Source organism: Phalacrocorax carbo, chromosome 2, assembly GCF_963921805.1.
Source record: "Phalacrocorax carbo chromosome 2, bPhaCar2.1, whole genome shotgun sequence".
Classification (NCBI taxonomy): Eukaryota; Metazoa; Chordata; class Aves; order Suliformes; family Phalacrocoracidae; genus Phalacrocorax; species Phalacrocorax carbo.
Window position 1 is genome coordinate 152,088,576 of NC_087514.1, and position 12,910 is coordinate 152,101,485.

At 40.5% G+C, this 12,910-nt stretch overlaps 1 protein-coding gene across 4 annotated transcripts in view; it reads right to left on the bottom strand.

The window, feature by feature from the left end:
- Window positions 1-12,910, bottom strand: part of NRP1 (neuropilin 1) — a 115,981-nt gene that overhangs the window by 4,465 nt on the left and 98,606 nt on the right. For 2 of the 4 annotated variants that reach the window (XM_064444936.1, XM_064444933.1), the window contains exons 14-17: window positions 6,481-6,618; window positions 2,747-3,021; window positions 2,151-2,244; window positions 515-574 (exon numbers count right to left, since the gene is read on the bottom strand). In XM_064444936.1, the coding sequence (XP_064301006.1) occupies window positions 515-574; window positions 2,151-2,244; window positions 2,747-3,021; window positions 6,481-6,618 (567 nt within the window). The remainder of the gene's footprint in view (window positions 1-514; window positions 575-2,150; window positions 2,245-2,746; window positions 3,022-6,480; window positions 6,619-12,910) is intronic. The other 2 variants (XM_064444935.1, XM_064444934.1) reach the window with 1 other exon arrangement.

The window sequence follows — 12,910 nt, forward strand, 5'->3', positions numbered from 1 at the left end:
ATTTAATGATCCACTTACAGCTATCATCACTGAAAATGATAATGCTTTGGTAGACTGGTCATAAAATGACATTTTCAGCCAGGTCTGAGAAACAATTAGCCTGAAGAGTTTGAGCCTAATTACCTAGGGACTGCGTGAATCATAGATTGTAAGAGATAATTATAGCTTTTTCTTCAGTTGCGGGCAAGCCTTCTAGGTACCAAACTATTAAGGAGCTATAGTGTGCATGCATATATATTTATACAATGTAACCAATTATGCATATAAAGTTTGAAAGGTTTGAGACAGGTATAAATGTTACAAAGTCCACAAGATTACATGACATAGAAGAATAAAACTATTACATCCTTCAAATAAATGTAAGCTGTCTTCGCATCTGATCTAGATAAATCAAAAAACCTTAATACAACATGCAGTTAGAGAACTGATCTATAAATAAATTAATAGAATACACAAATTCACATGAAAACACACTTTAAAATTCATTCGCTTTTAACAACAATACAACTTTTACCTGTTTGATTACTTTCTGGGTCTTCTTCTTCATCTATTTCATTCTCCACATCAGTTGATTCTAATGAAGCAAAGAGAATTGACATTGATTATTAGGGTTACAAACACTGATTGACTATCATGCTGGCAATAACGGTATGGCAGATTTTCTTCTGTCAGAGCATCATTATGCCAGCTTGACAGAACTGTTCATTATGATGGGCTATGATAATTAATGGAGAAAAAAGGAAGATTTAAAAACTCCTCTCTGCCCAGTCTTGGCACCGTTTTAGTTATCAGCAGGGGTTTTCCATGTCTGGGAAAGAAAAATCAGTGTGATGAATTAGCATCTCATTCATTGTATTTACAATTTTGGAGCACAATTCCATAACACTTCATCAGCATAGGCTTAGCTAATCACAAGACCACTTGAGTTTGGGCTTCAGACTAAGCTTTTGGCTTTGACTCCCACAGGACAAAATCATTGCTCAGCAATTGGTTTGAACAACCAAAACATGTGGGGGTAGGAAAGAATTTACTTTCCTCTCTCATTTGGAGTCAGGTAAATACATCACTGAGGTCCCAGCACCCTGCTTGGCCCTGAGGACACTGCAGGAGGACCAAGCAGTGCACCCTGCCTCTCTTTCCTGGTAACTGCCACTCTGGCAGCATATGACGAACCCCAGGAGATGGACTGTGTGATAAAAAGAGATTGTTCAGTTTTCTCATCCTGCAGTGAAATCACCATGTAGCTGAAGTCATGTTACCCTCAAAAGGCTATTAGCTACAAAAGGTGAGGAACACCCTCCGTTATTGCTCTCAGTTGTGTTGCCAATTCTCATGGCATAAGTTTATATTTGTAATGCTGAGGGTTCTCAGTTCTATTCCCTTTCATACATAAAAGTCATTGCTTCATCTCCATCGTGAAGGAGAGGGTTCAGTTGCTTGTGTTTATCTGGGGTTCCTGCTGCCAAATTACTTGCAGTGTGCAATGCGCACATGATCAGCAGTAACTGGAATAACTGAAGAGTGGCCATAAATAAAAGGATTCAAACAGCATCCCAGGAATAGCCTGGCTCAAATGTGGAAAAGGTCGTGTTCTAACATTACTTGACGTCTCACATGTCTGGGAGCTGGTGACTACAGCAAACAAGTCACAGCAAACTCAGAATTGCCGAACAACAGAGGAGAGAGCAGGGGCCATTTCAACCTACTTATGTACCCTGTAAGGATTTGATACGGTCCTTTAAAAAACTTGTGGTAGAATTAAAGTAGGCTTGGTAGTAAGGGTGAATAAATAAAGCTGGGTTTTAAGCATTAGTTAAAACAGGGAAAAACATTAGGAAAAGCAGAGAAATTTAAAGAGGACAGCAATGTGAAATACAGGGAGAGATGTGAGGATGTGAACACGCTGTGGCCCATGTCAGTAGGATCCCAATTCTGATCCAAAAGGCTGCAGTTGCTGAGGTACTGAGGTGAGAAAAGTGGCACTTACTATGCATAAAGCTATAGGCCAGATCAGGATCTTTTCAGTGCAAAACCTCCTATAGAGTCAGTAATTATCTATCCCTTTCTCACAGGAAAAAACAGCTATCAAAGTAAAATAAAAAATGTTTGGGATGAGATTTCTATATGTTCTTCATGCTTTTCATACTTACTTCGGCAATCCTCTTGTGCTACATGATTGTCAATCTTAATATCATCCACAGCAATTCCTCCAGTTCCTTTTCCAATTTCTCCCTCTATAACCACCTGGCAAAATAAGATAATGTTCACATTATTTTCCTGTTTACACACAATTCCGTCATTCAGGGTATCTTAATTAGTTGTTAATACACATCTTTACTTGCTGTGATGCCACACCTGCATGTACTTTGATTGTGGTCTGCCAGGCTGCACCGCATACCTTTATGAACTTATGAATTCAAATGTGAATATATAGAATGTCATAACTTCATTAAATACTTTTATGTCACCAGCAAAACTGTGGCAAGGATGTAGCTTTGTGACATGAGAAATGATTTCTGAACTATTTATTTGGCCTTTGATAAAAAATTGCTTGTATCACTGTCATCTGAGATACCATGAAATATGCCACTGTTATTACTGGCAGGGCAATGACACCTCATCTGTAGGTATAATACTGTCTACATAAATCCTTCAGAGACATTTTCTGCTATGGTGTATAAAACATGACCAGCAAGGTGTTATTGGTCTCGGCCTTGTTAATTCAGTGAGGAGCAGCCAAGCTCACCTGATAGTGTTTCACAGACTTGTGAAGAAGAACACGTCCTTCCTTCCAGCAGTTTGCCTGGTGCCCGCTCAGGGTCCACAGCACCTGATCGTATTCATCTGGCTTTTGGTACCGCAATTTGATCTTCAGGGTGCCAACATGTGCGCCGGACATGTGGTACCAGAAAGTCATGCAGTGAGCAGAGTTCTGCGAGTAAATCATGGGGCTCAGCAGTCGGGCGACTTTCCCTTTTTGGCTTTCATCAGCTTGTGAGTAAATGAAGTTGCCATCTCCTACTGTGACAGAAGGACTGCGTTAGGAATAGCCCCAAGCTTTTGTATTCTTTGTTCACCTAAGAAGCCCCAACCACCCCAATCATTTTGCCTTCTTTCCATGGTGACAGGTCAATCCAAGAGAGTCAGAGGGCATTGATTTGGGAGCTCTAGGAAAGCTGATGAGCACTAAAGAGAGTTTATTTCTTTTGGCAGCCTCCTTTGCTGTTCATTGGGATGCTTTGTGCTGAGAGTGAACTGTAACAAGATGTTCACTATATGGCACACACAAGGCATTTTCTTTTGCTCAGGGAAGGAGGCAAAAGCATGTTTGGTGTGACAGTGTATGTTCTATTAGTCAGTGTGCACCTCCTGAAGAGAGCCAGCCCTAGTTCAGCAGGCTAGACAGAAATCCCTCAGGGCCTGCTCTACACTTATTGCGCAAAGAGCTATTTTTGATCTCTGTTTAAAGTAATCTGTGCTTGAGAAAGCAAGATTTGAATGGGAAGAACAGTGGAGGATAAACTAGCTATGAACAGCCATGGTCAGAGATCAGGAACTGAGATCTCAACAGTACTCCTAAATAGAGTCTGAGCATTGTCACAAATGGTGCCAGTTATCCCCTTGATTTTGGCAATAATATATTGGGCTCTGTATATTTGTGAGCTTCCTGAAAGAGTAAGATTATGGATGGTATTTTCTGAAGAGCATAATGGATTTATACATGTTGAAATCTGGATACCTAATACCCTTAACTTGGAAAATTACTTGCTTAATCACGCTGGGAGAGAAACATGTGGGAGTGTGATAAGTTTGGTGACATATAATTGCTAAGGAAGATACTGACTACAGGGAAGTGCTTGTGATTTACACCAGCCAGGCATCCATTCCAGTCAGCTTTTGAACAACTCCTTTGCAGAGAATTATGGTGGAAAAATACAAAGTTCATCCTGGTGTGTTTAAGAAGAGATTGCATGTGTAATGCACTCACACAAAAAGATGTAGCAGTCATTTGCTGGTATTGGTATAAAGTTATTTTGAAAGTAGGAAGGAGAAAAGTAATAACAAGAAAGACTATTTCTCAAATGCTGAAATAAGTATATACAGCTATATATATAAGCATATATATAAGTATATATATATACACTTGTATATATATATAAGTGTGTATATATATATATATAAAAGTATATAAGCATTGTACCAATGCTTAAATACAAGAAAAGTAAAAAGAGGTGAAATAAGATGTTTTGGAAGGGTGGTGTTTTATCAGCATTGATCTTTGCTTATACATGATATTCTTGAATTTTGTTTGAAATAATGTATAACTGAGACTTGCTGGATTGTAACGGTATAGTTCTGCACCAATGAAGAAGGGAATGTGAGCATTGCCACTCTGGGAAGTATAAAAAGCACAGGGTAGTAAAAGGTCAACCAGGAACAAAAAGGAGTGGGTTAAACGCAGTGGTTGGAAGGCGTGGGTCTAATAAATGAGAAAGGGAAATATTTCTTCCAAGAGGAGACAAGGATGCTTTCTTTTATTTGGATTTTTCTGTAAGTAGTCAGAGGTATCCTGGCCAATATGCATGTAGAAGTATCTGGTCCTTGAAAGAATTTGGAAGATGATATTAAATTGAAAAAAAAAAATGTAGGCTTTTTTTTTTTTCCCTTTTTTCTATCTTACTGCAGTAATATCTTGTCCAGCTTCTTCAGCAGCAGTGCTTTTGCCTATATGTTCTTTCCAACACACTGTGCCGCGTCTGTGCAGAGGGCAGCACATGTGCAAATCTCATCAAAGAATGGTGATAGGGAAATCCAAAGGGAGGAAAAAAGAAAAATAATCACAGCATTACGATGGCTGTCTCAGTTGGAAGACCTAACTCTGGCCAGATTTAATCATAACATGTATAATTTGAAGTGACATAGAGCATACCCTGCTGTCTTAAAGCAATTGCTGTTGAAGATCACTTCTGTGGAGTTTCTTCAGCTTTATACAAGTGCAGCTGAGAGCAAGATATGTCTGGGAATTGCTCATTGCGGTTCTCCCAGTATATAGGGTGGCCTTGCTGCGTAGTGGTGACCCTGAGGGGCTTGCTTGGGATGGCAGTGCCATTCAGGCTGCTAGTGGTCTGCATTCACACCCACCCCACTCATTGCGTACCTGCTGGCAGGTGAATGGCAAACCTGGCAGGTGAAGGTGCCCTTAGCATTGATGGAAAATTTTGGAAAATGCTGAGGGTTAGTACAGTAAGGAGCAAGAGGGGCTGCCTGTAAGACTTACTCAAACTACAGCTAATGGAACAAATAAGTCTACTGCACTAGCAGGGCCCAGTGAAAACAACAAAATCTCATTTGAAGTATATAATTTCTACATCTTTTGATTGAAGACAGGTTCAGTCTCTCTGTAATCCTTGGTGGCAAAGTGCAGATAGCTCTCATTTCCAGAATATTATTGCAGTGCTGGGTCAGGAACTCCGTCTTCATTGTCTTAATTAGAGCTTTACTTATGCATGCCTTTTAGATTTTGTCAGTCTCTGGCTAACATAGCTTTTAACCTCCTTTCAATGTCAGATCCTACTGAGCCATTTCACTTTACATCAATTTTTCCACCATTACAGCCTTCACTTCAGCTAACTGCATTTAGTTAATTTGATGCCATTTATTTGTACAATGCCATTTATAGTCAAAGTATTATAAGTTTTTTTCCCTGAAACTACTGTACTTGTCTTAAGATTCAATTGAAAGTGTCTCAGAATGTAAAAAGTCCAATTTTGTCTAATTTCCTTGTCATTCTCATTAGGCAAAGGGGTTGCAGAAGTGAGAAGGGGGATTCGTCTCAACACATTTGATTAATCTGCATGTATGCAAGAGAGAACACTAAAGCGAGAGGCTGTGCAGGTCACGCAGTGCCCTCCCTTCGCACTAGCCAGCAGCATATTTATTGCCTAATTATGCAGAGCCACGAACTAGATACTACAAAACCTACCAATCAATTTCCCAGGGTGATATTTCTGGGAAAACTGTGTGTGAGTGAAGGGATGGCTATAATCTCCAACTCCTGCTGGAGAGGAGGAGGGCATGGAAATACATCCATCTGGGAAGTTTCACTTAAAACACATTTCTGTGGTGGGCAGCCCCTGTACCTGCAAACAGGAACAATGTGAGGTTTGTTTATGACTGTATCACTTGGTAAGTGGTATTTGCAGAATATTTGGTCATTCAGATTTTTTTCTACCCTAGATGGTGGTTATCCAAAAGCAAGTCAGGAGAAGGGAATATCTTCAATTCTTTTTATTCCCCAACATAAAGGACAATTATGGTCAGTTCTGACTACATACGATGGATTAGCTTTCCTAAAGGATTGTCTTTGAGACTACATATTTTATATATAATTAATTCTCCTCTGGTTTTGGAAGGCATGTTGGTATTAAACAGAAGAACCTCTTCCCATGTAAAATGGTTAAATCATGAACTCATGATTACCTGTGTGGTCTTGAATTGGCCCAGTTTTGCTGGTCAGGATTGCCCACTTTAAATCCACCTGGTTGTCATGCTCCCAGTGGCACAAAGTCTTTTGGGATCCCCAGCCAAAGGCACAGTTGAAGTTGTACAGTGGCAGCTCTGCAGGGAAATAGGGAAAGAAGGGACAAAATTTGATTATCAATTGCATAATTCAGATATTGTACTTCAAAACCAAATGCATACACTTGACTATTAAGAGAGCTGTTCCTGCCTGAAACTCTGAGAAGCTATAGCAAAAGCAGCCCTGCTGGGAAGCAGATAAAGAATGACTATTTCTAGTAAATGATGTGGTTGTTTCTTGTCTCTTTATGACCTATATTTTGGGATTTTTTGTGGTTAGATTAATTCTTCTGATTTGCCCACATTAGTGGGTAATTGTACTGTAACATATGACTCAAAAAGAAAGCTCTGGCTTAACTATCAGATATATTTGCTGGTTGATAATATCTATTTGTACCGTAACTGTACAAAGTTTTGCAACAACTCATAATAAGGTTTGGACAAAAATGAGAAAGGGCAGAATCACTAATGGAATGTCCTTGGTAGGAAAGAATTTCTGGTGAAATGTATAGTATGTGGCCTCAATAAGGAACTTATTTCATCCTCTTCCAGACAGTTTAGTGGGCCCACAAGATGGCAGCATTGAAATGGACAAATTGAGATTGAAAAGGGACAAATGTGGCTGATGGCCAAATGAACTCAAAATAAGCTTCAAAACAAGCTTCACGTAAAACAAGGGAAGTCTGGTATTATGGTCAGGATGAGATCATATCTTATTTTCAGCTTCTCTTCAATTCTGCCCAAAGGTTTAATACATAGTAGCTTATTTTCTTCAGTAGAACTTGGAATTTGAATGGAAAGATTATACAAAGATAGCATATAAATCCTCTGCATTTCTTATTTTCAGAAGCGGTTTGAAATCTTTTGGGCTTTTGGTTCTTACCCCATTGGTATGAAACTTGACCTCACCTTGAGCAATGACAGCCCCCACTAAAGCAATAACCTTCCCATAGTGATGTGATCAAATCCTGGAGTCTTTTCTCAGGCATGACTCAGGCCTTGTTAAAGGAATAACTTAGGTTTATTTTAATGAGATGCTTTGTGCATGAACTAAGAACAAAGGACTCTGTGCTCCCATCAGTATCGATTCTGGGGGAAGAATTGTGTTCTTTTGCTTTCTTGCCCATTATATATATATAAAAAAAAGCCAGGAAAGATAATGCAACCCCTAGAATGTGTTTTGTTTACTGTGGGAAAATACGGAGAAATATGGGAAGTGTGTTGGGACCTGTGGCTGGCCAGACCTTTGAGGTGAAGCTCTTCCAGTCTGAAGAGGCAACGACCTCCTCCATGTAGTGAGCTGCCCGGGGAAGCCTGGAAAGGCTTTTGAACTCACAACCCAGATTTTAATGGAAAGTAAACTGTAATAATAATTTTATCGACACAGAGAAGCCTCAGGTGAGAAGGTTGAGACAGAATGGATATAAGAAGTGCTCATCTATCATCCTCTCCTTGCCTGCTATGTCCTTGTTTGGTGGGTCCTTGCTCCCAGACACAGTTTTAACTCAACTCTCTGGATTCCTGCATTGCAGCCACTGTGCCCTCTCCCCTCTGGCCCCTAGAAAATGTCTTTCTGTCAGCAGATAGGCCTGAGCATATGGCAGCTCTTGCCCCTCTCTGCCTGTCAGTACCTCAGCAGTGCTTCGGCATCTCTCCGCTCTGAGCCCTCATTCTTTTCTCCTTCCTTTCATCTGCCCCATTCTGCCCGCCTCCCCACCTCCCTCCTGCTGGCTTCCAGGGGGTCTACTCCACATTGTCACAAATACGGCATCCTAGCTGGGAACAAATGAATTAAACAGTTAATGTCTGGTACAGGAATTCAATGTGGAGAAAACATGTTTCCTGGAGGACCCTAGCCCTTTCTAGGAAAGGGGCAGAGAGTGGTGAATTATCTCTCTTTGGGCTCAAAACGTTGAAGAAGCAGAACTCAGTCTTTGCGCACAAGAGTACAGAAAGGCAATCCATTATGTTTCTTTCTTCAGTATATGTTTTTTTTTTGCTAGACAATGGGGCCATGATCAAAGACATCTTGCCTAAAAGGGGACATCTGAAAATCAAGGGCAACTTTTAAAGAAGCAGAATGACATTGAAATGAATTAAAGGGTTTTAAGTTTGTGAAAAATAGCCTTTCATTGTCAAGGAGGCCTAGGGAGAGCTATATTGCATGGCTTTGACATCAGAGCCATGAAAGAGAACTTTAGAAAAGGTCTTAGAAAACGTAAAACAAAATTAATCTTATTAATCCTGAAGGATTATATCATGCAAAGCTAGTAATAGTCTGTGTGGTATTCAAACCACAAGAAAGGAGAACAGTGGTAGATAGATCACATCAATCTGAAGATATCACACAGCACAAATGAGCACGTAGCACAAAGAGATTGAAAGGACTGGTTTTGTTCAACTCTGAATAAAAATAAATAGCAGAAGACACAGGAGAAGTATGTAAATGGGTGAAGAATCCAGAGAAGGAATATTACAGTATTCTGTTTTCTCCATTTCATAGCCCGAAAACTGTGAGATACTCAGTGAAGTTCAATGCAGATCAAAGGAAAAAATTTCTCATATGATGTGAGCGATACTTGCTTCCCTCGAATGCTGCTAAGGCTGAACACAATTCAAAGAGAACTGGACACTGAAATGGATAAGGAAAATATCCAGAATTTGATTGTTAATTCTAAAGCAAAGGGAGTGACAAAAGCCTTTTGCTTCATGGTCTGAAGCCAGCTCTGAACACTGGGATTAGAAGGAGAGTTTCAAAGCAGAACTAAATTTCACAGCACCATCTAATAAAGAATTTCTTACACTTTCATTTGAAATATATAGTCCAGGAAATTGGCAAAGAACCTAAGCCTGATATGCTTTGGCCATGCCTGTGTTCTTGGCTTTGGTCTAACAGACAGCGTGGTGTAGCATAAAAATGAACTTCTCTTCCATGCAGAAGTTAATGAGAATCCCCTGAAATTGAGCAGGATTTGACCAGTAACCTGCTCTCAGTTAGCTATATCTTGCTAGACTCCTATTGTTTTCTTAAAAGTGATTGTGTTAATATATTCCTTAGACAATCACAGCAACGGGATTGAAGGTCAAAGGCAAGGCATTTCAGAGTGCTCTTATTTTATGGAGCTTTTAAGCATGCCATCTCTTATTGTCTATTCTTACGTCTCCTCCAATGCTTCTCCCAGGGACCCATAAAAAGGAAAAAATAGACCTGCTAGCCAATTAATATTAGACACTTGTAGCATGAGGATAGGTTCATTAGTCGTACGGACAATGGATCTGCCCCAGCAAAAGACAGAACAGTTCAGCACTTCTATTAAAGGTCCCAGGGGGCTGATACAGTAGCTCACAGTGAGCTACAAGCAATCTGTCCTCTTCTTTGTCCTTGAACTATAGCTTGGCAGCTCTGGTGGAAGGAAGGAAAGTAGGGACAAGTAGCATTTAGTGGGCTCCCTCTGTACCACTGGCCCATTCCCCTGCTAGGACAATTCTCCTGCCAATAGGTGATTGATCTCTGGGTTTGTGTGTATTGAGAGGAGGAAGAAAACCAGCTATTATGTAACCAAATAGCAGCAGTTCAGATGAGAATCTGAGAGGGAGGTGTGACAAAATCCCATATGCCTTTTTCAAAATGTAGGGTATGTGATACTGAATTAAAACAGATTTATCCTCTCAAAGAATAACCAACAGCTGTACTTCTTGACCACATCTTGCTCACAGCTGGAACCATTACTGCACATGAACAAGAAAGTAATTTGAAAATCTAGCTGAGTGAGTTTCTTGCAAGTCCATTAATCTTTCGTGGCCCACAGACTTTGACATATTTTTATAACTCCCCCAACAACAAGCAAGAAGGAACATGATGGCTTTAAAAATTCTCTATAGGATGCTCTTGCCAAAGGGTAAATCAACATTAAACTGGGAAATTACAAACATAATTTGGACCACTTCAAGTAGTATATTAGGTCTGATTTGTATTTGCATTTCACCTTTTTATACCACTTATGCTGGCAGCACAGAATTACCTTAAATGATAGTAAATGATCATTTAACTGCTTTAACATCCCTTTGTTGATGCAAAGTTGTCCCACCGTAAATGAGAATCAGACCTATTCTACCTTTAAACTATTTCTTAGCATAGATTTTAACCTCAGGATTTCTTAGTTATATTTTTCTGAAATAGCTATTACATGTGTGAAAAATGAGGTACTTTACTTCTTGAACAGTCCGCTTTACAAAGGACTGAGCTTACATTCTGAAAGCACATAATGTAAATGAACAGCTTGCTCTGTATGTAAATAGCTAAGAGTCAAGCATTTCAAATAGTCCTTTGGAACTGAAAAAGATGTGTTCAAAAAGACTAGATGTTGGTGAGTCTTAGGACTGTGGCCTGAAAGGTATTTACCTTGACAGACAGATGTCTTTTCAAGTTTGAGGAGGAAAGTAGATCCTCCCTTAAAAAAATATTCAAACCTTTAAACATTTTTAGCACTTTGAAATCATGATTCTTTTTTATTTTCTTACAATTCAGTCCCCCTGAAATGAACTGTTAAAGTCTCCTTGATGGAAAGCTTGTTTATACATGGAGGCTTTCCAGCCATTTGCTCTTAACTGTTTCAATAGTGTATGAAAGCTTGTTGGAATAGGATAATCTCAGGCTTTGACATACAAGCACGTTAGTCTGGGATAACAAGATTAGGGGTGTTTGCAGGCTTGAATGCAGGCAGGAGGACAGCGATACATGGCGTTAGCACCTATTGCAGAAGTACCTGTGCCACAGCAGGTGCTGTTACTAAGAGGGCTGGTAAATCTGTCCTGAATCACTGTGGCACAAGCTGCTGCGGCCAGCACTGGCACAGTGTAGCTTGTGCAGGGTTACCCGCAGTGGCCTGCATCCTGCAACTGATCTAGAATAGCTCTTAGGCTTGGAGTTCGCCATTTGCCTCAAGGTGTATTAGCATCTTAAGGTAATCCAGCCCTTAGAGGGAATTAAGGCTGAAGCTGAAGGCTCAGTCCTTGGCATGTTAAATTCATACCTTGTTCAGCTTGAGAATAGCTGAAAGATCTGGAGTGTACTGATCCTCAGCCAGCTGAGGGCTCTGGGGGGCCTGAGCAGCTCTGTAACTTCAAGGCCAGTTTTAATTATGTTGTTCATGGCTGCATGGCCTTTTGCTATGATGTACTTCATCATGCCAGCTAGGTCCACCTGTGCCCCTTCAGGAGAAGGAAATGCTTGCACCACCTTTATGCCAGGAGAGGTTTCCCCAAGTTGAGGGCAGTTTCTGTCTGCCCTTTTTAGGAGTTTTCTGGCTGGTTTTCAGTGAAGAATTATGAAGCAGCTGGAAACCTTTGTGTCTTAAACTGGAGATTCTGGAAACTGTATTCTTATTTATTAGCATCGGACTGATCTCTTCTATGGTCTTTGTAATGTGCTGCCATGTAGAAGCCTGGAGTTTGGGATGTGAACTCGTCCCTTTTTCCCCGGAAGGAAACAGTTCCTACCAGCACAATGCATGGAAGTAATATTGGCATGCTCTGAAGGGAACCTCAGAAACTTCTTTACTAGAGAAAAATCTTGGCTTGTCACAGAGTAAGTGAAGGTGGTGCAGGAGGGAAGTAAGGAGAGAAAATAAGGATATCTTAATCTCTGGCAGAAAGAGTCAATCTATTACTGGAGAGTCCCACCCAAGCCAAAGGGATTAAACACAACCTGCAAATGCAACTGGTACTGGGGAGGAGGGAGGAAAACTGCATTGCACAGAGGCACTTTATGAATTTGCAATTTGTTTAAATGCAAGAAGATACTTAAAAAGTCCTTCATTTTAGCAAAACAGAAAGCTAAAAGATTATTTCAGGCATAAAAATTAAAATGTTTTACTCTAAAACTACTGCACAGCAGCCTTTCTTCCTCTGCATCCCCCACCGCTTTCTGAACTGTGGGATCAACAGCAGCCCTCCAGCCCTTCAGCAATGCTGGCTGCGGGAGAGCAGTGTGGTGAGGTGTCCCGCGAAGGTGGGCCAGCCTGCCGCCGTGTTTCTCATTGCACCAGTACTCCACAACCTCCCTCTGCTCATAAAGCAGGGCAGAGATAGAAATAGTGTATGCTGACTAAGCCAACTGGATGACCCTGGAGACAAATTTTGAAAGGAGTAAAAGCATTTGCCCCTGCAATATCAGAACGCAGAGGCCGAGAGAGGGAACAACGTCTGAGATAAGTCGGCTCTATCTCTTAATCAGGTCGACACCATCAGTGTCCTTTAGGAAACTTTTGCATCATTAGTTCCTTTTTTTTACTTGAAGCAAAAGCCGATTGTGTCACATGGTTGAGGAAAC